This window comes from Theropithecus gelada, chromosome 8 (genome assembly GCF_003255815.1).
Source record: "Theropithecus gelada isolate Dixy chromosome 8, Tgel_1.0, whole genome shotgun sequence".
NCBI lineage: Eukaryota > Metazoa > Chordata > Mammalia > Primates > Cercopithecidae > Theropithecus > Theropithecus gelada.
Window position 1 is genome coordinate 29220411 of NC_037676.1, and position 26679 is coordinate 29247089.

The 26679-nt window shown below is 39.5% G+C and overlaps 1 protein-coding gene across 3 annotated transcripts in view; it reads left to right on the plus strand.

The window, feature by feature from the left end:
• RBPMS (RNA binding protein, mRNA processing factor) overlaps positions 1 to 26679 on the plus strand; it is a 191442-nt gene that overhangs the window by 93346 nt on the left and 71417 nt on the right. For all 3 annotated transcript variants that reach the window (XM_025394222.1, XM_025394223.1, XM_025394221.1), the window contains exons 3-4: positions 1231 to 1269; positions 2760 to 2822. In XM_025394222.1, coding sequence (XP_025250007.1) covers positions 1231 to 1269; positions 2760 to 2822 — 102 coding nt within the window. The remainder of the gene's footprint in view (positions 1 to 1230; positions 1270 to 2759; positions 2823 to 26679) is intronic.

Consider the following 26679-nt stretch of genomic DNA (forward strand, 5'->3'; position numbering starts at 1 on the left):
GAATCAATCTCAGCATCCTGCCCAGAAACCCTGATGATAAAGTCAGCACCCTGGTACATTCCTGACAACCCTCTTTTAATTAAAGTCCCTGGAGGCTGACCCTAGTCTGCAAATCTGTCTCTGCACTGATGTGTGTAGTGGTCAATCATGTCAAGGGGTGTGTTTTTCCCCTGTGTCATCCATTAATGCAAGCCACCAGCTATTGATTATTTTCAGAAATAAACACATTTTGTTATGCTTATCTTGAGGAGCCGGGAGGGTTGAAGAGAGGGAGTGAAAGGGAGGGAGTGTTTCTGTCTTTCTTGAGCATGAGCTGGAATAAAAATCCAAAGGGATTATTTTTGCATGTCCCAATCAGAATAGCAACATGAAAGCTGGTTCCTTCAGTAAGTAAGCAAAATAACTCAACAAAATTCAACATCATTGCCTGCTTAACCTTTTCTGGCAGTTTTGAAAATGTGGTCAGGGAGTTTTACCAGGTATATTTTTTTGAGACGGAGTCTGGCTCTGTCTCCCAGGCTGGAGTGCAGTGGCACCATGGGCTCACTGCAAGCTCCGCCTCCCAGGTTCACGCCATTCTCCTGCCTCAGCCTCTTGAGTAGCTGGGACTACAGACGCCCGCCACCACGCCTGGATAATTTTTTGTATTTTTAGTGGAGATGGAGTTTCACCATGTTAGCCAGGATGGTCTGGATCTCCAGACCTCATGATCTGCCCACCTTGGCCTCCCAAAGTGCTGGGATTACAGGCGTGAGTCACCGTGCCAGGCCCCAACTATATTCTTAATGTTTTATTGTTGTTATTTTATAGCAGATACATGACCAAATCAATACATGCTCTGACCTTCCTGTTGTATTAAATTTACCTTCTTTCCTTGCCTAGTTCTGTAAAATCCCTATTCTTACCTAGACCAAGAAAACAAAAAGATTGCTATTAACAGAGACACTCATTTTTCTACCATTGTGTAATTTCATGAAAAAAAAAATGGAAGGAAGAGAAACACAGATGAATCCATAGATTGATATTTTTTTAAAGGCCCCAAGAATGCAAACAGGTGTGTGTGTGTGTGTGTGTACACGTGCACATGCATGTGTGTAATTTGCTTTCCCAGATAACTTAGGAGACATTCGTAAGAGGAGTTAGGTAATCAACAAAGAACTTACTTTTACATGAACAAGATGGTATTACTACAGTTACTGTTGGCTAAACTTGGTTTTTCTTTATTTTCAGGGCTATGAGGGTTCTCTTATAAAGCTCACATCTAAACAGGTAAGAATTTTAAACTGGCATAAAAAGATCACTTTTTTACTTTCTTCAGTAATGTTACTGGGGCTTGACATTCTTTTTTTTTTTATTCCCGTTAGAATTTGAGGGTTTTCTTGTCTTTAAAATAAAGAGTGAGATGTATTAGGAATTAGCACAGGAAAATGCTTCATAATTCTATAATCATCAGCTGGAATTTCAGGGACTGTCCCAGAGAAAGATAAACACAGTGGTATACTGAGATTGATTTGTATGTTCAATGAAAATAGTGGTTTATTATTTAAATTCACTTTTATTCCCAAGTCTTTCCCATTTCTTTTTATGAGGTTAAACAAACGTGTACAATCTGTGAATATCAGATAGTGAAGGATCATGCTGTCTGTCAAACCCCTAAACTAAGGCAGAGTCCCGAGTCCAGAATGGAGCAGAGAATGTACAAAATGGAAGTGGTAGTCGGTGATTCTGATAGTTCATACAAGCTTAGAGATTGTAGCTGTATAATTTTTTTGTTTTTAAAGCTAAACACTTGGCATACACACCTCTCCAATCACTATTCATCTCTCTGGCTCATGAGAAGAATGATCTTGGAGGCAACCTTCTCTACTGAAAGATAGGGAGTCCAAAGGGATTATGGCCTTTCTGTATTTACTCTGAACAGCCTAATTAGGAAGGTGATTTTTTGTTGTTGTTTTTTTGTTTTTGAGACAGAGTCTCGCTCTGTTGCCAGGCTGGAGTGCAGTGGCGCGATCTCGGCTCACTGCAACCTCTGCCTCCCGGGTTCAAACAATTCTCCTGCCTCAGCCTCCCAAGTAGCCAGGATTACAGGTGCACACCACCACACCCAGCTAGTTTTTGTGTTTGTAGTAGAGACGGGGTTTCACCATGTTGGCCAGGATGGTCTTGATCTCTTGACCTCGTGATCTGCCCACCTCAGCCTTCCAGAGTACTGGGATTACAGGCGTGAGCCACCCTGTCCAGCCAGCACAGGATTTTTTAAGGCATCCCTTAGGATTTGAGATAGGAATGTTCACTTTGTAATTTTGGTCATGCAGTGAGAGTTCAGGGGTTTTATCATTGTGTCATTGTATTCTTGCACTTACAGTGTACCAAAAGGTGATTCGGTTCTCTTTCCATTTTAAAAGATGAAGAAACTGAGGTACAGTGAATTTGATTTAGGAAAGTAGAGCCTCTCCAACCCAAATTTTCCTCTATTCCCTTGTTCACTGCTGTTCACCTTTCAACCACTTCTAGATTTTTTTATGATTCTCTAAATCCCCAGCTGTGCCCTTGAAGAACTACCCTCACCATCCCTTTGATTCATGTTAGAAATTTGGCTAAGCCACTGAGTCATGATTCTTCGGGACTTGGCTTTCTTATTTCTGCCCATTGCCTGTGGTCATTTCTTTATCTTAGCTCTTCAGTTTGACGTCACCCTTGACCTAGAAAAATAGACATCGTCTGATTTTTTTCCTTCATATTTCTCTTTTTTTCCCCAGCCTGTAGGTTTTGTCAGTTTTGACAGTCGCTCAGAAGCAGAAGCTGCAAAGAATGCTTTGAATGTAAGTACTAATGATGTAATTGTAGGGGGTTTCCATATGAGGTGGTGGGAAGTAATGGAATCTCTTTGGACGGGAAATCAAGTGGAAAGAATATGACTGCACAATCTAAGAGGGAGGGATTCATCAATTTAATTAGCCCTCTAAAGAGCTTTTTCCAAGAATTGTGATCAGAGGTGCAGATTATTAAATAGCACTCTGCTTTTTGATTGCTTTGAATGAAATGCTCAAAATATCTGAGATCTGATGATGTGGGTCTTATTTTAATCCAGCCCATCCCATCCCATGGTGGTGTGTAGTGCTGCTTTGTTTTTTCCAGAGGAGATATTTGACATGTTAGCTTGCTCATCATTATACTCTAAATGACTATGCTCAGAATAGATTGAAATCCTGGCTTTTTTTTATGTCATGAGGCTTTCCTTTTAGATATGCAGCATTTAAAAAAAAGAAAAACTGCTCATAGTCTTTATTCTGGTTGATTAAAAATTTACATATAAGGCTTTCCCAAAAGATGTGTGTTGTAATAGAATAAATTACAGTCATTTGTAATTGAGTAAATATATCTGTATTTGGTTTGTAGGTGTTGTTGCTGTGTGTTTTGAGACTTTTACCAGTATTGTTTTGGTGAATATTTTTCCTCCTTAATATGTTGAAAAACTAAACAACTTAAGGGGAACTAAGTTAGAGAAGGTGAAAGGAAGCAGAATGTAGTTTCAGATGCTGAGGATGAATCCTCAGGCGAGGAGTCTCAGTGAAGGCTGGCTCCATCATGCTCTAGGCAGTTGGCCTAAGTGGCTGTGAACAAGTGCTGATTGAAGCACTGTTTAGGGTGTTTCCTAGAAGGCAAGCAGCCACTTGACTGGTTGTAATACAGGTACCATTTTGGAGGCTTCTGGGAACTTGTGTCTGGCCTTTGTGTTGCTGTGGTACCTGCAGGTACCCCTGGCAGCTGCTCCTTCGAGTAGACCATGCAGAGTGCTGTTGGAGAGACATGGTATAGGTGATGACTTAGAGGTCCAAGGAAAAGTCTTCATACTTCATATAATGGTGTCATTGATACACAACCTTGAAAGGTTTTTAGACTTTGGAACAAAAATGTGTACACGCTGAGAAGAAACACCTTAATTGTTGTTGGTTTTTCATATAAAGCATGTAGGAACATCTTAGGATTCCAGGAATTCCAGAGTCCAGAATTTTTCTGGATTTGGATAAATGACCTGGTCAGAATAACTGCCTACTCACTCTGTTCCTCTCCCATAGAACAAAATATAAACCAATTATTTATTGAGCACCAGTAGTATACACCGAAGCACAGTATATAATTGAATGTTTTGATGTAACAGTTGTTTTATGATTTTTGCATTAAATACATAAAACCAGAATTTTCTCAGTATAATGATACTTTAAACTTAAAAGTAGAACCACAATTTCAATTTAGCAGTGTTTTATTTTAACCAGGTGGGTACCTTCTAAATGCAGAAATATTCTGGGTCCTTTAAGTTATGTTAGATGAAGTTTTCACCATGTTCTTTTCATTGTTCTTAAAAAGGAAGTAACAAGCAGTTGAAGCTTCAGACTTGGCTCTCATTGCTTTACTGTATTTCTCTTATGTGTATAAAGATGTCACTGACTCATTTTCTGAACAATAGGCTTTTATAGTGACCTCTCATCTGACAAGGCAACATTCCCTTAGGCGGTAGGTTGCGTTTTTGTTTTTTAGAGATAACCGAAGGGTTTTGTTTGTTAGTTTGTTAAAGAATAAAGACAGACAGGGTGTTGCTGTGTTGCCCAGGCTGGTCTCCAGCTCCTGGACTTAAGAGAGATTCTCCCACCTTGGCCTTCCAGAGTGTTGAGATTACAAGCATGAGCCACGACACCCAGCCTGAAGTTTTTTTTGCCTTTTTTTTTTTTTTAATGTTTAAATGATAATAGTCAAAAAACTGTGTTTCCTCGCCCTACTGAATACAGTGAACATAATTTCAATTTTTCTTGGTGCTCAAAGGTTATCATTACAAATAGCAGGTAATGAACCTACTGTAATATAATGATAGAGGTGTTTAACCCTGTTTGCCCCTGTGCCAGCTGGCCACAGATCACTGTTGTCTGGTCCTGAGGTCTGGTTTTAGGTTATTCTTGCACTAGGCTCTCCATTCTTTTTTTTTCACTGGCAGTACGGCTTTCTTCAGCTGTATCTTCTCCTTTAATCATTAATACTCTTTGCTACTTGTGTGTTAATAACTTGGGAAGAACCCCAAATAAAACAGGTCTAATTCTGTCCTGTTCTGTGGGCCTAAGGGAAAATCCATATTTACCTGTGGAATAATGATCCCACTGCTGCCCAGAGCTGACTTATGTAAGAGTGTAAGGCATTTACTGAGCTCCTGGCTGATCTCTTGACATTTTGAACTTTTCTATGTAGAGTAGTAGAGGTGTTAGGAATCTTCCTGATGTTATAGTTAGGGAAACAGACTTGGAGGGGATGGATGATTCACTTATCATGTGTAGGTTTAGAGCTCCAACTAGGAGGCAACTAAAAGTAAACTTCCTGCATCTAAGCCTTGTCCATTTTGTACATCTTTTTGCTTGCTTTGTACATGGGATGTTGCTGCATTTTTCCTTGTGGCAGTTAAAGACTGTTTAATTCACAATGTCCAGGACAAATGTCCACTGTAAAGTTCAGTGTGTGACCATGGAGCAGACCCATTCAAGGTCATGTATTTAATCATGAAGCCCAATAGGTATATTCTTTGTGACCCAACATATTAGGCTCTTTTCAGGGTCATCTTTTCTAATTGACGAGTTAAAAACATATGATGCTTGTAGCCATTAAAAGTTTTCTCCTCTCATGTCATCTGTCCAGGGTTCTCTTAACAACATTTTCTTATTTTCCTTTGGAGAGAGAATTCAATGTTGTAATGTTTTGTTTTATTCCACTATTGAGAAACATATGCCTGAATCCAGTAAGTTTCCCTGTGTAGAATAGTTTAGTGTTACGAACCACTTCTCCATGTTTACTTTCTCTTTTTGTTGTTTCTGTCTTGATTGCTGTCTGGTTCAGTTGTTAGTATTAATGATTAGTCTTTTCTCAAAATGACTGATTTTTAAAATCTATTTTCTTCCATTTTTGGACTGGGCTTCAGCCATTTTGATAATTGTATGAAAAAACATGCTCAGATTGAATTAAGTTGTAACTGAACTTTTTATCAGGGAACTACTCAAACCTTCTAAAGTTAAATACAGCACGTTTTGTTTCTATAGCAAAAAGTCCCACGTTAGGCAAAGAATAACTCAAACCCAGACTTCTTTTCGGGTTATCTTTGGTCTCATTAATCCACATCATTAAAAGCCGCATCCATTCTTTAAACTGGCAGCACAATATCTGACCTATTCTTTGTCTTTAACTCAGTTTGTAATTTCTGTACCTGTTTTGAATTTCCAAGCTAAAGGAAGGGGGCACTGAAAATCTTAAGTATCAAATTATTTTTAGGACTTGTTTATAATTTTGGAAGGTAAATCAGATGCACTACTATAGGGAGTTAGCTAGATGTAGGAGAAATTCTGACTTGTGGAAATGTTTAAAAGGAATACGGAAGCAGAGCATGTGGAAGGGTGAAGATCCCCAACAGATGTGGGAGTAAACCATCTGGCTATTCCCAGCAACTGTGAGGACTTCAAATTGTCATTATTCTCTAGTAGGAATCTTGTTTTTATAAATAAGAATGATTTGTAGTTAACCTTCAATTCAGGCTTACGCATGATCTCTGCTAATGTAGAGATCTCTGTAATGACCTGTTTTGGCGTTGTCTTGTCTTACTGGTGTCTGGAAATGGGCCATTACTTTAAAAAGTTGTGAACTCTTTAGTATATGTGCCATTCATTTGTTATCCTTCCTTTCCTGATTTTGGATAGTTGTTATTGGGCTAGGTTTTATCTTAGACTGAATTAAGTCACGTGAGAACTAGAGAAGTCTGTGTACATCACTACAAATTGCCTTCCTAACCAAAATTGCTTAGGCTAGTGTAGTAATTAGCTTTACTCTCAAACTGTACTCATTAATCTAAGTGATCTCTAATTATCAGTGAACCTCCAAGTTCAGTGTTGTTTTTCTTCCAGATAGCTCTTGAGATGTAATTTGCATATGATTCACCCATTTTAAAAATATAATGGCTTTTGGTATATTACCTTATTTTTTTAAATTACGGTAAAATACATTAAAAATGTTGCTATTTTAATGACTTTTAAATGTACGCTTTCTTGGCATTATTTACGTTCACCATGTTGTGCAATCATTACCACTATTTTCAAACTTTTTCATCAACCCAAGCAGAAACTCTATAGCCCTCATGCAGTAAATACCTCCCCATTCTCCCTTTTCCCCAGCCCCTGGTAATCTCTAATCTGCTTGCTTTCTCTGTGAATTTGCCTATTCTAAATAATGAAATATTTTTCTTTTTGCTTCTGGCTCTTCTTCTTAGCATAACATTTTTGAGATTTATCCATGCTGTGGCATTTACCAGAATCGAATTCCTTTTTATAGCTGAATAAAATTGTATTATATGGATATGTACATTTTGTTTATCCATTCATTTGTTGATGGATGCTTAGATTGTTTCCACCTTTTGACTATTGCGAATGAGGCCACAGTGAACATTGATGTGTAAGTATCTGAATCTGTTAAAATTCCTTTGGGTATACCTAGGAGTAGAATTTCTGGGTCATGTGGTGATCATTATGTTAGCTTTTTATTTACTTTGGTTTGTAATTGTTTTCCATAGTGGTTGCACCATTTTGCATTCAAAACTTGTTTCTGTTTTTAAAATTATAACCATTCTAGTAGATATGAAGCAATCGTGGATACTTGCTAAATGCTTTTTCACTGATTTTAATAGTAGATTTGATTTCTGTAGGAATTTCACATGACTTAAAATGTTTCTTTTAGCAGGGACAAGTAACATTTCTGTGACAGTTCTAAGTAATGGAACTGCGTTTGTTTTACTTATTAATAAATAACAGAAACGGGAAAAACTCAACCCTTGTATTACTCTTTTAATGAGACAGAACTTGAAGGAAAGGTATTTTGTCAAGGTCTAAATAGATTTTGGAATAAAGAGTTGAAAAGCAGTTTTGTTTAAAAGAGGTAAAATGGCTGCCACTCAGACTTCCATTGCAAAGAAACCTTAATAATAAATGGAAAAATTGTATCTAAACTAAAAATATATAAAATATTAAATTATTTCTTGACTGTTGAAAAAATTTGATTCAATAGTATTTGCAGTTAAGAGAGAATTTTAGAAAACTTTAATAATTTGTAAGAAAATGTGCTGAGAAAAGACTTGATCGTGTCAGATGTTGAAAAAACAGCTGATATCATCAGGAAAACTTAGCCCTTTTTTCATTTCCATAAATTCCTGGCATTCAAATAAACACTACAGTTATTTATAAATATCACAGTGATTACCGTCTCGTACATAATTTGTTATATTAAATAGTTTGAGCTTTCCAGCTACCAAGGTTCTTTATAATTAGATATAATTAATTCATTAGTTCTATACCAGGTTTCTCATTTGTGAGGTGGAGGTATTATTTACTTCGAAATGGTAAAGGGAAAACAAGCAAAAGCATTTGCAAATGCTCTGTGAGTAAACCTATACCATGAATATATTTTCTTGGCCAGAAGTACTGGGACAGACCGTTAAGTATGGAGGGGATACCAGAGCAGTCAAGACCTGCACTGGCTACACAAACATTTCAGCTTGGTTAGACAGTCTCTGTTTCCTGTGTTACAGGTTTTCCTGACAGCCTGTGCAAGTTAGGACTTTTGATCTTAATATTTGTACAGCTTGTGAGTTAGGTGAATTATTTCCACCAAACAAAACTTTTTACAAATATAAGCGTCCAGATGGCCTAGCTCAACTCCGCTGCCCCCCACTAGACACTATATCAATATGTTTCTTATCAGTTTTGAAATTTTCTCCTTAAGTTTCATTTAGCATATTGCTGAAAGTGGGTTAAAGAGGCCCAATTAGTAAGATCCCAGCTGGGACTTTTAGATGGGAAATATGCAGGATTGCCAGATGAGATCATGGGCCTGATCTAGTGTTTATCTGTTAAATCTGTTTATAACTGCTTAACTCTTGACTTGCAGACTTCTAAGGCAGCCATTTGACGTCACAGGGTTGGGAACTAGGCTTGTGCCAGTATAAAGCTGCTGTGATGTGGGGCCATTGGGCCCTTTTGTTGTTTTTCTCAGCTATGTGCATGCACTTTGGAGCTTGACAAACAGCCGTATCCAGTGAACTCCCCGCAAAGAAATTTGAAATTGACTCACCATGAAAGGCATACCACCAAAAGTGACTCCTAACCCATGTACAATTCAGAAAGAAAGCACTAGTTAACAAGTACCCACTGAGTGATTATTTAGTTCTAGAATCTGCTCAGATTTTCTTTGTTCTGGCTCTGTTCTCTTCATGGTGGCCCTGCAATTTTTGGATGTTATAAAACCTCCCTATGATTATAATAGCACGTAAATGATGCATTTATTTAAGTAGTCTTCAATTTTTTCCTGAAGAAGAGTAAGTTGATTATTTGAATTTATGAAGCATTTACTTAGGAAACTAGAAAATAAAACACTAGTGAAAGAACCTTGCCAGGCACAGTGGCTCATGACTATAATCCCAGTACTTTGGGAGGCCGAGGTGGGCGGATCACCTGAGGTCAGGCATTCCAGACCAGCCTGGTCCAACATGGTGAAACCCTGTCTCTACTGAAAATACAAAATTTAGCCAGGCATGGTGGTAGCCTGTAATTCCAGCTACTCCGGAGGCTGAGGCACGAGAATCACTTGAATCTGGGAGGCGGAGGTTGCAGTGAGCCAAGATCGCACCACTGCATTCCAGTCTGGGTGACAGAGCGAGACTCCATCTCAAAAAAAAAAAAAATTAATTAATTAAATTAATTAATTAATTAAACAGGATTCACCCCAGGTCTGTATCCAGTGCTCCTACTCTTTACTAGGCTGGCCAACGTGGTGAAACCCCGACGTTACTAAAAATACAAAAAGAAAAAACCAAAAAATTAGCTCGGCACCGTGGTGGGTGCCTGTTATCCCACCTCCTTGGGAGGCTGAGGCAGGAGAATCGCTTGAACCCAGGAGATGGAGCTTGCAGTGAGCTGAGATTGTGCCATTGCACTCCAGCCTGAGCGATGGAGCAAGACTCCGTCTCAAAAAAAAAGAATCTCAAGGAAGTTTAAAGAAAGAAAAGTAATCAGAAATGTTAGTAGCATCCTTTCCCTGGGGAAATAGGGAGGAAGAACCACACGTTCTCACACGTAAACCAGTGTATATTCCAATGACAAGTATATGTGGAAATCTCAACTTCACCCAGCTCTTCTCTAGGTAGAACACTTTATCAGATAATTACATTACTGTGTGAAATAGCTTTCAGAATTTTCCTTAAGGCCTTTTTTGAGGATCTATTTGTTTAAACTTACATCATTTTAAAACTCATGCCATTTTAAAAATGATACCCCATTTGACCTCACCCTTTCTCCATGTTTTTTCAGACATTTCAGAAAGTGTTGTGGATCTAATTTGCCTCTATTGTAAATGTAAATAGAAAATATAGTTAGTGTTTTTGGAACATGAAGTGCAGAGTGAGTCTTTTGCTAGATCTTGTTTTGGCTGCTAAGATGCCAAGCCAGTTTTAGAACCAAGAAGTCTTAATGTCTTGACTGTCTTGACATTACTGATGGTTCTGCAGGGCAGCACATTTTGGCAGCTTAAATCACTGTCGTCTTTGTTCTCTTTTACTTTTAGTGAATGATCACATCATCACAATGACTAGGGTCTTCAGAGTTCCCTTTCACACACTGGCTTAATGCTCCTGATAATCCATAAGGATTTGAACTTCTGCTGCGCAGAGCTAGAACCCTTGGTCTTACTCTGTAACTGGAATGCATTAAAACATTTTAAAACCTGGCTGGGCGCGGTGGCTCACGCCTGTAATCCCAGCACTTTGGGAGGCCGAGGCGGGCGGATCACAAGGTCAGGAGATCGAGACCACGGTGAAACCCCGTCTCTACTAAAAATACAAAAAATTAGCCAGGCGCGGTGGCGGGCGCCTGTAGTCCCAGCTACTTGGGAGGCTGAGGCAGGAGAATGGCAGGAACCCGGGAGGCGGAGCTTGCAGTGAGCCGAGATCGCGTCACTGCACGCCAGCCAGGGGGACAGAGTAGACTCTGTCTCAAAAAAAAAAACCTTGGGGAGCCAGGTAGGACTTAACCATCTCAAAGATCGAATAAGGTGTTTTGATAGATACTGGTTAATTATTGTACTGTTTCAAGTGTATACAATATGAGGTATTTTCTTTCTTTATAATTAAATGCAGCCTTTTTTTTTGCTGTTTATAGACATTTAATAATTACATGGATGCGTTAAAAAATTTTTAATGAAAATTACAAATAGTCAAAATTTTTTATATGTAAAATAAGTGAGGGAGAAGAAATAGAGTAAATGTTTATAGAATGTGAAAAATTACATAATAAATATGAAACTAGGAGAAATAAATAAAACCAAATTTTAGTGAACATGATTAGACTAATCTAGAATCTAAAAGATAATAAAATCTGTTAACAAAACTAATATTTATAGAAAAATACACCATGAAGTATATTTTCAAGACTAAAATTTCACTTCTAAAAATCTAGTGTTAAGTTTCAGTAGATAACATTTTGAAAAACTAAGTGATGCTTTGAGTAACGTGGTCATTGCATAAAAGGATATGGTTTTTTTTCCTGGCCATTGTGTAGCAAGTTAATTTTTAGGATTATTGTTTTTAATCAGAAGTTCAAAATAATTTCCCCAGAAAAGCAGTGGGGTAGAAAATTTCTACTATAAACTTACGACCAACAGTTCTCTTATATTTTGAATTTTTAAATCTGTTTTCTCCTTTATTTGCCTTACACAAGACATCAGTCATATGTAAATGAATGAATAAATACACAGAGTACTTAAAGAGTTAAATTTGTAAACATAGGACATGAAAATAAGTTTAGATGGAAAAGGAATTCACATCACATTACTTTATAACAAAGGAAAAAAAACGTGAACTATAAAAGCATTATTTCTATGTGTACTGTCAAAAATAAAAATAAAAATACAATCCATCCAAAGTAATTTCTGTATAATGTGTCACAGAATTTAGGTATTCACTTAGAAGTCAGATGTAATAATGTCTAAATAAAAGAACGTTGAATATAAGGCAGAAACGGTTATTTAAGATTACAGGTCATAGATACACCTCTGTGGAAAAGGCAAACAACCAGATGTGAAACAGAATCTGACTCTTCACACATCTTAGAATGCTCTATAAATGAGTGACAAAATGAATGGAGGAAAGGCTTTTAGGCTTAGGGATGACCCTAGGTAACTCTAGCAGGAAGATGTTGATTTTAACAAAATTTCACCCTGTCCGCTTGATTTATCTGTAGAGGTGTTTACCAAATTCTGAAAACACGCTTGAAACTATTCTTAAAAATTTTAATACACTGACATTAAAAACATAGTGTGTATTTGATGGTAGGGTGATTTTATGTATTTCTGCATAACATCAAGTGTTAGTGAGTTTGTACTGTGAAAAGGCACTAAATTTGTTAATTGAAGCTAAGAGGAGAACAATGGAAGTATGTCTTCTTGATAACCAGTCATGAGGGTATCTGAATCCAGCTGACCTGATTTATATCCAGGCCCTGTCACTTTACTGATTTGGGGGCTCTTCTTCAAGCCTTGATTTTCCTTCCTATGCTGTTGATCGTGGCCACCTCAAAGGGTAAGAGGATCAAATTAAATGAGATGGTGGGTGTTTTCATTGGTTTTTGATTTTTTGTTGTTAAGACGGGGTCTTGTCCTGTTGCCCAGGCTGGAGTGCAGTGGTGCGATCATGACTCACTACAGCCTCAACCTCCCAGCCTTAAGTGCCCCTCCAACCTCAGCCTCCCGAATAGCTAGGACCACAGCCACATGCCACCAGGCCTGGCTAATTTTTTTATGTTTTGGAGAAGTGGTGTCTCTCTGTGTTGCCCAGGCTGGTCTCAAACTCCTGGCCTCAAGTGATCTCTCAGCTCAGCTTCGCAAAGTGTTGGGATTACAGCTGTGAGCCATTGCGCCTGACCAAGATGGGTATTTTTAAAGCCATTGGCATTCAATAATGGTAAAACTGCTGATAATTAATGATAATGACAACCTTCACAAAGGACTTTTTTATTCCTAAAGTTTCTTTTTCTCTTTTCCTTTTCCTTTTTCTTTTCGCTTTTCTCTCTTCTCTCTTCTCCTGTCTCCTCTCTTCTCTCTTCTCTTCTCTTTTTTCTGAGACGGAGTCTCGCTCTGTCACCCAGACAGGAGTGCAGTGGTGTGATCTCAGTTCACTGCAACCTCTGCCTCCCAGGTTCAGGCTATTCATCTGCCTCAGCCTCCTGAGTAGCTGGGACTACAGGAGCGCACTGCCATACCCGGCTAATTTTTGAGTTTTTAGTAGAGATGAGGTCTCACCGTGTTGGTCAGGCTGGTCTTGAACTCCTGACCTCGTGATCTGCCTGCCTAGGCCTCCTACAGTGCTGGGATTACAGGCGTGAGCCACCATGCCCGGCTAAAGTCTCTTTTTCCATATGCTGGTTTTTAAAATAATTTTGATGGAACCCCAAATTCCAGTGTATTCAGAGTGTTTCTAAACATTGACTTATAGTTAATGGCAAAATTATTCATCCTTCCTTTCTTGGAGCTCATCAGGGAAACACAGTTGCAACGTTATCCTTAATATTCTCAAGCCAATGAAATATTGTAAGCCAAACAAACACATCCTCATCTCCATTTTATTCTATCTTAATTGTGCACATCTTTCTCCATTTCAAATTCTAATTGAATCTCTGTTTCAAAGACCCAAAATCCTTTGATTATGATGTTTCTTTAGCAGCCAGTGAGATTCCTGACCTAGAGGGTTTTTCTTTTTTTCCCTGAGACGGAGCCTTGCTCTGTTACCCAGGCTGGAGTGCAGTGGTGCAATCTTGGCTCACTGCAACCTCCGCCTCCAGCGTTCAAGCAATTCTCCTGCCTCAGCCTCCTGAGTAGCTGGGATTACAGGCGCGCGCCACCACGCAGTGCTAATTTTTGTATTTTTAGTAGCGACAGCGTTTCACCATGTTGGTCAGCTGGTCTCCAACTCCTGACCTCATGATGCGGCCACCTTGGCCTCCCTGCTGACTTAGAGTTTATTGTATAGATAAGCCTTTTTGCAGAAAGGGAGAAAGTCAGCCTCAGTTTGGTTAGATCACTAGTAATCTAATTGCAGGGATTCATTAGAGGAAGAACACTGATTTCAGTTGTTTAGAGGCGAGATAGGTTTTGCCTCACTTTGTTTTGGCTCCCTGTGCAGCACAGGAAGTACTTTGCAGTGAACTTCCTAAGTTTGGACTTGACTGTTTACATTCTTTTCAATTAACTTGTCCCTTCAGCCCCAAGTTCTTGGTTAGAAGGAGCTTGCAAGCCATTTGATGGTGTGTGTTAGAGGTGTTTTAACAATAGGGTTAAGGAGCAAATTTACCTGCTTTCCTTATTTCTGTATTCTTATGAAATTCGTCAGCGACATCTCCCCCAACCCCTACTGATTAATTTAGTAAATGGTATTAGTAAATGATGTTGAGGACCAGTAAATAATATATTGGTATAAATGGCTCATTTTTATCCTTAGTGAAATTAAGGATATAAAACCATTGACTTATAAAATTATTTGTATTTGTTAAATGTAATACAGCTTTTTCTTTCTAAAAATTTGTTATTGTCAAGTTGTACAGTTTGAAAATTAGTAACTAGATCGAGATAGTGATTATCTTTGGGGGAGGGGGAAGAAAACAAGAAAATGCACATGTTTTCTACTTGCTCTTGGTGTTTAACTTCATTAACGTTACCTAAACTTGGTTGGGCACACACAGGGTGGGAGGCTTCACTGGATCCTCTTGGGGGCTGGGGGGTTCATTACTAAAATAATGGAGAGCAGAAACAGGATTGTGAAATATACTTGGAGGCCTAGTGTGGTCTATGTCTGATCTTTAAATAGAAACCTTCTCAAAATGGTTTTGGAAAGTTTAGGCAACTGTGTTTTTTGGTTTTTTTTTTTTTCCAATTGTAGAGTTTGTTTATGTCAGTACTGCTTTCTCTCCTCCTCCTACCTCTTTTTTTTTCTTCTGCACCAGCCACTAATAAAAGCTCAAAGTAAACTTTGCAGAATGATCCTTAAACATATACAGAAAGTTAAGATAGGTCCTCAAATGACCTAACAAGCACTTAAGGTGAAGCTAAAAGAAGAGCACATTAAATGCATTCTCTTAGTCTGCCTACCTCACAAGTGGGACTTACTTTTCATGTGCTTTTCTATGTAGACACAGACAACCCCACCCCACCCCACCCCACCCCCGACAGAGTTTCTTGTTGCCCAGGCTGGAGTGCAATGGCACAATCTTGGCTCACTGCAACCTCTACCTCCATGGTTCAGGCAATTCTTCTGCCTCAGCCTCCTGTGTAGCTGGGATTACAGGCATGCAGCACCACGTCTGGCTAAGTTTTGTATTTTTAGTAGAGATGGGGTTTCACCATGTTTGTCAGGCTGGTCTCTAACTCCTGACCTCAAGTGATGCACCTGCCCCTCCCAAAGTGCTGGCATTACAGGTGTGAGCCACCATGCCCAGCCGACACGCTTGTTTTTTAAAATAATTCTCTGAGACTTTTTATGTTACACAGTGTTAATCATTCAGCTTATCTTTGAGTGCATAAAGCACTTTCACACATGCATGCATCCATTGTCTCATTTTGCCTGATATGTGCATAATATGTATTAGATGCAAAAGTAGGTTGATCTTCTTTTCAATAAATTAGAAGATTAATGTGCAATTATGTATAATTAGTCCTTTCTTTAAAGAGCTGACACCACACTTGTCAACACCAGTAACCCTTTGACTAAAAAAAAAAAAAAAATACCGCTTTTATCTTTAAAGGATCTATATCGTCATCTACTAATTGGATACGAAATTAGTAAGTATTTCAAAACCCATCCCTTCCCAGTTTAATCCTGGGTTTTGTACTGGCAGAAGCTGTGTAGACACATATGTGGCCCTTATGAATGAAAGTGATTCTCTCAATTTGCTGTCACTAGGAAAAGAGATACAAGCTATTTTTAAAGTTGTAATTGATAATGAATTTGCACATAAACCCCCTTACTTTTTCATTGGCTGCACTCTGTAACTGGGTGTGTATTTTCTAGACTGGCCTGTTTCAGTAATATAGACTGGCTTCTTTAAGAATAAGGTTGTGAGGGCCGGGCGCGGTGGCTCACGCCTGTAATCCCAGCACTTTGGGAGGCCGAGGCGGGCGGATCACAAGGTCAGGAGATCAAGACTACGGTGAAACCCTGTCTCTACTAAAAATACAAAAAATTAGCTGGGCGCGGTGGCGGGCGCCTGTAGTCCCAGCTACTCAGGAGGCTGAGGCAGGAGAATGGCGTGAACCCGGGAGACGGAGCTTGCAGTGAGCGGAGATCGCGCCACTGCACTCCAGCCTGGGCGACAGCGTGAGACTCCGTCTCAAAAAAAAAAGAAAAAAAAAAAAGAATAAGGTTGTGATTTCTTTTGTCTGTTTTATTGTTGTTTTCTTTTTTTCTTTCTTTTTCTTTTTTTCTTTTTGGTGCCAAATTCACAGATTTAAGCCTATGATCTGAGCTTTACAGAGATGAATCACGTAATCCGGAAATCATTTACATGTTCACATTGACAGGGCATGATTTCTATGCCACATTTCTGAAATTTTTGATGTGGCACCTATAAGGCTTTAGTGAAATACAGGGAAGTGCTTTGTTGAGGCAGACCCACTATTGATTTCCCAAGTCAGTGAAGTTGGCCATCAAAATTCTCAAGTTTCTTTGGTGTCACTTCACAGTGACAGACATCAGACTGGAATGTCTTGGGCCAACATTAAGCCGATATGGACCATTAAAAGTTTGTTTCTAGGTTTTCCCCAAATCCTCTATCAGAGTTGAAAATTTAACTGAATTGAGAGCTATTGCCTGGGATCCGCTTCCTTGAAGCTTTCATTTTTGAGTGCCTTCATTTAGCAGGTAGCAGGAGTAAAAGACATTGATGCAAAGGGGAAAGAACGTATGCCAATGGGTTTATTCATTGTCCTAACAGTGAGACAGGAGAGGAGGAGGCAGTAAGGACTCTGCAATGAAAGGGACTGCTGGCAGCACCAGCCATGTTTGGTGTTTGTGCATTAAGGATTCTAAGGGATGTTTTTGTGCCGACCAGAGCAGTTGACCTGCTGCTTTACCTTCTGTTCACCTTCAGAGTCCTCGGTGTAAAAATGTGAGCATCAGGATTCCTGAGTAAGAGAGTACCATCTGCACTCTGGCCTATGTTTCTTTCCATGTAATAATATCTATTGCAAAGTGTCACGGTAAAATATTGCTTTAATGGGTAACTGACCATGTTTGGCTTAGAAACAGCCCCTTCCTATCATTGTCAGGGCTCAGGTCTTTCAATCATCCTTTTCAGAATGGTTTGAGAACATAGTGGCAAAAGTTCAAACAATCATGCCCTCTCAACCCTTTGGAAAATAAACTCTGCTTGACTCTGATTCTCTTGACATGTTAAAGATTACGTTTATAGCTTCTTCAAAGGCCCTGTCATGACTTTATAGTCATCCTATACAAAGCAGATTCTCCTAGGGCATGGTTATGTACATAGGGATGGTTGGCTAACACAAAAAGTAAGTGTGTGTTGTAGAAAAGAAATTAATTGAACTGGGATGGATAGTCAAGTCAGATGGAGATTCTAGATACCTTCGAAGTATATCTGCCTAGTTCCTCCTACAAAGGGAATCCAGTCTCTCCAATTACCAGCCAGGCCCCTAAGACCTACTCAGACTGTGTAAACCAACAGACATGGGGCAGGAGAAGCAGGACACACATCAGCTCCCTGTGGGGGAAACATGGGGAATAAAGGAAACTACACAGCATCAGACTGGATAGCAGCTCAGGTGTCCTGCTGCTTTCTCCCAGTTGGGGCAGTCTCAGAGCAGAGTATGAATCTCCTCTTTTTCTCTTTCCAAGTAATAGAAGAACCTCTCCAAAAAGGCCAAAGGAGAAGAATCCCTATTGGTTCATATTTGGAAGAGGAGCTCCATAGCTGATAAGCACTGGGCCATAGGGATTAGTGTTTATCAAATGTCAGGCATTAATCTGGTCATTTACAAGATCTCATTTAATCTTTACAATGAATGCTATGAAATATGGACTGTATTCATCCCCAGTTTACAGCAGAGGAAACTGAGACACAGAAAGGTTAAACAGTATATCCAAGGTCAATAGTGAAGTAGTATCTGAATCTAGGAAGTCAGAGTCTGAAGTCCACACCCCTGATTCTCACAGTGTAAGCCTCTTGTTCATGGCGAGGTTACACAAAATTGATTGTGACCCTGAGTTGGGATTCTCTTTTATAATTGTGACTATAATTAACTATAGCTGATGGTACTCCTAGACAACTAGTTTTCTTGATACCTTTGCCAGTTGTAGAAGGGGATTGATTAACTAAGACCATCTTCTGGCTGCTTTTCTAATCCTTCTAGGTTTCCGGAGCAGACATGAGGTTTTCCCCATTTTGTTATTGGAGCAGATACTTCATACCTTAAACAATGTATTGTTTTCACCATAGGAATTTGGCTTAGTGGTGGGAGGGTGTGAGTTTGAGTGCCACAGTTTATTCACAGGAATAAAAGTGAAGCCAAATGTAATTGTATTTTAAGAAGTGGCCTAGTCACTAGGAAATCCCTCTGGTTAATGAGGATGAGATTAGTCTTTTCTATCATGGCCAATATTATTCTTTTATAACACTTGGCTTGTTACAGATATTATGAGAGGAGAAATTACACAGGCTTGAAATCTGTGGAAACATAAAGATAAACCTGTGGAAACATTCTAGACTAGACATGGAAACATATTCTTTTCTGTAACTAAAACCTTCAAAAGAGGATAAAATTTTATTGCGTTTTATGGAACATCTGGTTTAGAAACAATTATGAAGATTTTTTTTTTTAATTCAAGGGGTTAAAAATCAAAACTGGCTTCAAGATATGTGGTAACCTAACACTTCCTGGAAGACTGTTCAATTAGGCAATCAAGTGAGGAACCTGTACCCAGACTCATGGCCCAGCATCACCTCTAAAGGCTCCATGGCCACATATACGACAGGAAGCCTTGGGAAAGGGGTCTCTTTCTCCAAGTGCAATATAGCTGTTTTACCAATGGAAAGGGAAACATGCTTTCAAATGACTGATTTAGGCAAGGGGGAAAAGGAGTATTAAATCAGATTATTCTAAGGTAAAGCCAGGGCAAGCACTGGGAGGTAGTTGGATTAAGAAAAAGAATGAGGCATAATTGGTGTGATACAGTTTCTCATTGGGCAATAACCCAGCAGCACAGGCTGTTGTATTAACAATCCTGATGTCTTTGCAAGCAATGCCCTTATTTAGGAAAAGTATGAAATACGGTTTACATCTGACGGATTCTTTCCCTCACTTGTTCATTCTCTGTTGGAATCCACATCTACCTAAGTTTCATCACAATGCAAACTGAACAACAGCCTCAGTTATTATCTGAAAACAATGTCGTCTTTATAAAATAAAAATCTTTGCAGAACTGTAATGTCCTCACACACACATGCTCTATTGGGAATTAAAAAATTGGATTGTGATATGGATTCTACCGGTAGTTAGCTGGGAATTTAGGCACATTAATTTAGTTTTCTGAATCTTTTTTCATCTGTGTTGGGAAGCCTATTGGCATTTTGGATGAGAATTCTAACATTGTGTGGGACTATTCTGCTCCTTTTAGGACTTTATCTTCCTGCCTAATGAATGCGTGTATGGTATTCAGTCATGTAACAGCCTTCAGATACCTTTGCACATTTCTCTTTCTTTTCTTTCTTTTTCTTTCTTTTCTTTCTCTTTCTTTTCTTTCTTTTCTTTTGTTTCTTTCTTTTTTCTTTCTCCTTCCTTCCTTCCCTCCCTCCCTCCCTCCCTCCCTCCCTCCCTCCCTCCCTCCCTCCCTCCCTCCCTTCCTTCCTTCCTTCCTTCCTTCCTTCCTTCCTTCTCTTCCTTCTCTTCCTTCTCTTCCTTCTCTTCCTTCCTTCCTTCCTTCTCTTCTCTCTCTTTTTCTTTTCTTTCTTTCTTTCTTGTCTGTCTCGCTCTGTCACCCAGGCTGGAGTGCAGTTGCACGATCTCGGCTCACTGCAAGCTCCACCTCCCGGATTCACGCCATTCTCCTGCCTCAGCCTCCCAAGTAGCTGGGACTATAGACGCCCGTCACCACACCCAGCTAATTTTTTGTATTTTTAGTAGAGATGGGGTTTCACCGTGTTAGCTAGGATGGTCTCGATTTCCTGACCTCGTGATTCGCCTGCCTCGGCCTCCCAAAGTGCTGGGATTACAGGCATGAGCCATCGTGCCCGGCCACCCTCGTACATTTCTAAATACCCCTAAGGAGTAGGGGAAAAGGGCAATGAGGAGTACTAACCATGGCTGAGAACTAGGTTTGATGACCCCAAAAGTTCAGTACTAATTATGAATTGCATGATTTATGTAGACAAACCTATATTACTTACCGTCAGAGAACCTGACCCAGTTCTCTACCAGCCTCCCATTCCTGTGATCTTCACTCATAGTTTGGTATTTTAAAAATGTTTGAGTGTCACAAGTTTTCACTTATAACATAGTGATATATTAATAAATGGTAGAAAAATTCTGCTGTTTCATTTTTAACTCACCTTCACACTGTTGTCTCTCAGTGAGTCCTATGCTCTCCACTGTAATAGATTACCCAGATGCGGGTTTGTCTGTGGCATCTCATGGAGTCATTTCAGGCTCCAACTGAGTGTAACAATTGTTTTCACAGACTCCTGGGGAGACTTGCGAATATACCTTGCCTAGTTTCTGTTTCTAATATAACCGAATGTTTTATGATGCCTGTGGCAGAGAAAGCTGACAATACTCAAAAACTGTAAATATATTTTAATCTTGGACCAATATTTGAGAGCTCAGAATCTCTCTAAAGTATGTATTTACTTCCTAGTTTCTGATGGAAATGACATGGCTATCAATTTTAAGAAACAGTTTATATTCCTAACTTATGTTTTTAACTTCTAAAAAGGCAAAAAAGTCAATTATTTCTGCTTCATTTCCTTTTCTCCTGTTGAAACATTTGTGGTCCCTAGGATATTTCCTTTTCTTGTGACCAAAATGCTCTTTGAAAATAGTTAGAAGGCTTTTATTGTGGCTCATGCCTGTAATCGCAACACTTTGGGAGGCTGAGGCGGGCAGATCACTTGAGGTCAGGAGTTCGAGACCAGCCTGACCAACACGGCGAAATCCCATCTCTACTCGAAATTTAGCCAAGCATGGTGATGCACACCTATAATCCCAGCTACTCGGGAGGCTGAGGCATGAGAATCGCTTGAACCCAAGAGGCAGAGGTTGCAGTGACCCAAAATCATGCCACTGCACTCCAGCCCAGATGACAGAGTGACTCTGTCTCAAAAAAAATGAAACGGTAGAAGACTTTTATTCTTAGCTCTCTCTAGAAAATGTTTTTTGTTGTTTTTTGTTTGTTTGTTTTGTTTGAGATGGAGTCTTGCTCTGTTGCCCAGGCTGGAGTGCAGTGGCGCAATCTCGGCTCACTGCAAGCTCCGCCTCCTGGGTTCACGCTGTTGTCCTGCCTCAGCCTCCTGAGTAGCTGGGACTACAGGCGCCTGCCACCACGCCTGGCTAATTTTTTGTGTTTTTAGTAGAGATGAGGTTTCACCATGTTAGCCAGGATGGTCTCAATCTCCTGACCTTGTGATCCGCCCGCCTCGGCCTCCCAGAGTGCTGGGATTACAGGCAGGAGCCACCGCACCTGGCCACAAGGTCAGAGAGGGATAGTAGCAAATTTGGCTTTGAGTTTCATTGGCTATGGGTTTTCCTTTGGAGTCGGCCATGGGGAAAGGGGCAGTATAAAGGTTGTTAGAATCAATTGAAGAAGTCTTTCACCTTACTAGATGGGATCGTATGTTATTACTACCTTACTGTTTGTATCCTATAGTAAAAGGCAGTTGCATCTAGATCAGTACATATGCCTCACATCTACTGGATCAACAGGTCAGAATGGGAGTGTAGGAAGCTCTAGCAGAATCTGATAGGAAGCTCCTAAAGAAGTGACTTGTGGCTGTATCTCAGAGGAGGTAGAGTCTTTGATTGTTTAGAAGCTTCCTTGGAGTGGTTCAGTATCTCAGAAAGTCAAAGCAGGTGGGGAGGGGAGTTAGAATTCTAGATCCTCAGCTTTTAGTCAACATTTATAATACTTATTCATAAGTGGGTTAGCAGAAAGATGAATGGGTCAATGAATGAGCTTTCACTTTTGAAATGGTAGAATCGTTTTTACTTGTTGTGAATGCATAGGCAAAGTAGAGGCAACAAGGATGGGGAGAGACTCCAAATTGAAGACAAACAGAAACAAATGAATCTAACTGTATTACAAATGAATAACACAACCGCACTGAAGGTAGGGGGGCATGGGGAAACTAACCCACAGATAATCCAAATAATACACATATTGGCAACACACATTTAGACTAAAGACAAAAAACTGTAAATATAAGTTGTAGTTAATAGACTTTTTATAGTGGTATCGGTTAGCAATTTTGAAACTAATGTGCGTTTTTGTATTGAGCAAATAAATAAATGTATAGTAGATAATGAGAGCTAGGATTCTCGCTGTTAGAGGAGTTACACATGCAAAGGAGAGGGATAGAATTAACCAAATGGTGTTAGATTGGAATTGGAGCTATCAGTATGAACTTTAATACATCTAAATATATTTTAAATATATTAAAATATTTTTATTAAAATGAAAATTAAAAATGTTTTAAATAGATATGATTCAGAGAAGTAGATCTAAATGTGAGAGCATGTGTGTGTACACAACTGGGACACTTGGAACAGCAAAATAAATAATGATAGTAATGAATTATAAAGCATAGAGCTAAATATAAGTCTGTAAGTCATTACTGATGTAAGTAATTAATTAACAGGGCAGAAGGGAGAGCTTTTCCATGGAGTAGAAAGTTGATACACTGTTTATAAAAGGAGCAATGAAGGCAATCCCAGCTACTGGGGAGGCTGAGGCAGGAGAATTGCTTAAACCCAGGAGGTGGAGGTTGCAGTAAGCCGAGATCATGCCACTGCACTCTAGCCTGAGTGACGGAGCAAGTCTCCGTCTGGTGGCAGTGGGGAGGAGCAATGAGATTACTAAAGCACCATCTGGCAACTACAATAGTAACAAATGCTTCAGGTAATAATTATTAATAGATGTTAAAATTAGTAGATTTTTTTGACAAACAACGTATTTATATAGTCTGGAAATACCTGTCTATAAGAAACTAGTTAAAAGGGGAAAACACAGCATCTTTACAATAGAGAAACTTGGCAAATGATCAAAGCTAATATCACTTGTAATGGGACAGAAGTGACATCATGTGCCTCTTGATATTATGCACTGTGCAGGACACACATCTGTGATCTTCTGCCAAAAAATGCGTAACCTGAATCTAAACCAAAAAAAAAAAAAAAAATTAGATAAACCCAAATCGAGGGCCACTCTGCAAAATAAGTAGCTTGTAGTTTTCAAAAATATCAAGCTCATGAAAGGTAAGGACTGAAGAGCTCTTCCAGGAGACTAAAGTGATGACAACTAAGTGCTGTGTGTGATTCTGGATTCGATCTTGGATCAGGGAAACAAAGGGATGTTCTTGTTTTTAGGAAATCAGACTGAAGTAAAGGGTAAAAGGATATCATGCTTGCTACTTACTTTTAATCAGTTCAGGGGAAACATGGTATGTGTGTTTGATAAATGTGAAATGCTAACATCTAAGAAATCTGGGTAAAGGGTATGTAGGAATTATACTATGTCTGCAATTTTTCTGTAAGTCTGCAATTATTTCAGAATAAAGTTTTTTTAAAAAAGTAACTAGTTTTAAAAACATAGCTGGTTGAATGCTGTGTCCCAGTAGGAAATCCCTTATTGCACCTTTCTCCTTTTGTTTTTAAACTCTGTATTGGATTTTATAAATTATACATATTTGTAAAAATTTCACATGATGGAAAATTGTACAAAAGTCTGTGCCCTCTCTCACCCCTGCCACCAAGTGGACTGCTATTAACTGGTTGGTTGTCTCATTCTAAACCTTTCTGGACTTACACAGATAGAGAAGTATACATGCGCGTGTATATACAGACTCCTCTACCTCCATACTACTAAACATTGTTGAGTATCTTTTTTTTTTTTTTTTTCCCAGCCTAATCTAGCCATGGACATCTTTCTCAATATGTATATATAGCTCTGCTTTGTTTGTAACGATTTTTTTTTCCCCTAAATGAGTCATTCCATTGTCCCTGAAACTCGTTGTCAAGGACTGATGGACTAACTTTAGTGTAGAACCATTTGTAACAACACCGGGAGCCTGAAGCTAACAGAATTGAAGTACTCTGTTTATTGTACCAGATAGCCAAGACTCTGTCAGGCATGAGGGTGCTCTGAAGACCTCAGTGACAGGAATTTGGAGACTTTTGTTCTAGTGAGAGGCTGTTACAGTGACTCAGCTTTGGTCAACATCATTTTCTGTGTCTCTATATAGGCTCAAGGTTGAAATCTTTATAAGAGAAAACAGGTTTGTGGTCAGGGGAATAAGAGCGCAGAACACAGACACTGGCCCCGAGTACCCTTCCGAAAGAAGAAGACTTAGAAGGCAGTAGCCATCTCATCCCAGCTACTCTTCCCAGGGCTGCTCTAATGATTTCATGTCTGATCTGTTCTAGTCTCTTCATTGAGTCTATCTTTCCTACCACCCCTAGAGTTACCAGCAACCACTGTGATTCTCAAATGTGGTGCCCATACAAACAGCATCAGCATTACCCTGAACTTGTTACAAATGCAAATTTTCAGATTCCATCTCAGAGCTACTGAACCAGAAACTCGAGCAAGTCCTCCAAGTTGATGCTGCTAATATTTGAGGGTCATAGACCTACTACATAAAGCTGATATTATCCCCCTCATTTTTAAAACCTAATGGCTCAGCTGAGCACACACTCCAAAGTCCTCACTCATGGCCTAAGAGGTCCTTTGTGATCTCGCCCCAGTCTGCTTGTTCAGCCACCCCACTCCCAACCTTTCCCATCCCAACACCCTTTCTGCATCCTGTTACAGAGAAATTTGCTGAGCCCTTTCCTGAGCTGCACCTGGTGAACCTCTACTCTTCCATCACTTCCTTGGGTGCCTTCCCTGGCTCCCTGGCATGAAACTGCCCTGATATACTTTTAAGTACACTGGACAAACAAGAATATGTTGTTTCTCAGCAGTGTCCTTTTATCTCCCAGAATTTGTCCTGAGTAGGGAGTTCAGGCTCTGTAGATTATATGGAACCTGGATTGGTTGAGACTATTGACTGTCCTGGAGCCAGTCAGATTGGGGTGCTTGTAAGTAACTGTTTATATTCAAATTAATATACTAATATTCAGAAACTATCCTTTCTGGTCCATGTAATAAATAGGATACCATTTACATTTGGAAGAGAAAGGTTCTCTGTTTATTGTGAGAAGAACGGTGAATTATGAGCAAGAGAGGAAAAGGTTGCTTTTGAAAGACACAGGTTCACCCTTTCACTTGGCAGTAATCTTATCCTGACAGCATTTAATGTGAAGTAATTGTAACCAGAGAAGAATCTTAGTAGGCTTTAATTAAAAACACAAGGAATTTTTTTCTCATGTATTCTTCCTCCTGCCTCTTTTTCGTCTTTCTCTTTTTCTTTTTTCCCTCTTCATTTCTGTGTTCTCCCTTCTCCTGCCCCTCTTTTTTCTCCTCTTCTTCATCCCTTAACATTTAAAATGTTTTTGGCTTGGCTAATCCCTATGGATGGAAACTTAGCGGAGCAGGATATTGATTACCAAATATGGTATTGCTGCTAAAGATGTTAGAGGAATGTGGCTTGTATTCTAAGCCTCCGGCCTCTGAATAAGCTGCCAAACAAATTAGGTCATTTTAACTTCTGAGCTTTTTTTTTTTTTAAATAAGGATGCTGGAACTTTGATTTGGAACATGATGTTGATGTTATTTTAGTTCAAATGGAAGGGGGTATGAAGAAGGGGGCAGGGAGTAGGGGAGACTTAGTTCAGCATGTTTTAGGACTCAAGCCACCAGCCCAGGTTGTGTAAGAGGCAAACACATTATGTGGAGCTTCAGTTGATTCTGGAACCACCAGAGAAAGAACCGAGGCATAGAATTCACATGTACAGCCTCATTTTCTGAGGCCAGATGCTCTAGACTACGACCAGGTCCCAGGATACTCTTCATGTTATCCCCAGTGGCCTGGGCCACAGGACTCATCTTAATGTGAGCTCAGGTTTAGGAAAGTTGCTTCTTCACAGGAAGGTTGGTCAGGTTTAGTGCCAGGGAGGACGTCCTGAAGTTGATGGCAAGTTGCTACTATGTGTGTCTGATGGAATGTGATGCGATTGAACAAGTCCTTCCACAGCATACCTGTACTTGAAACCCAGGGACTGTGCTTGTCTCCCAGCAGAGACCACAGTTCTTACCTCCATTCTTGGAAATATTTATTCTGTAGTAGTATTAGCTTTGTTAGGGTTGAAGTTGGTCCACCTCAGTGAGGTCCTTTGTGACCTCACCTCAGCCTGCTTCACAATGCAGCTTTGCTTTTTGTTTTTGTTTTTCCTTATGTA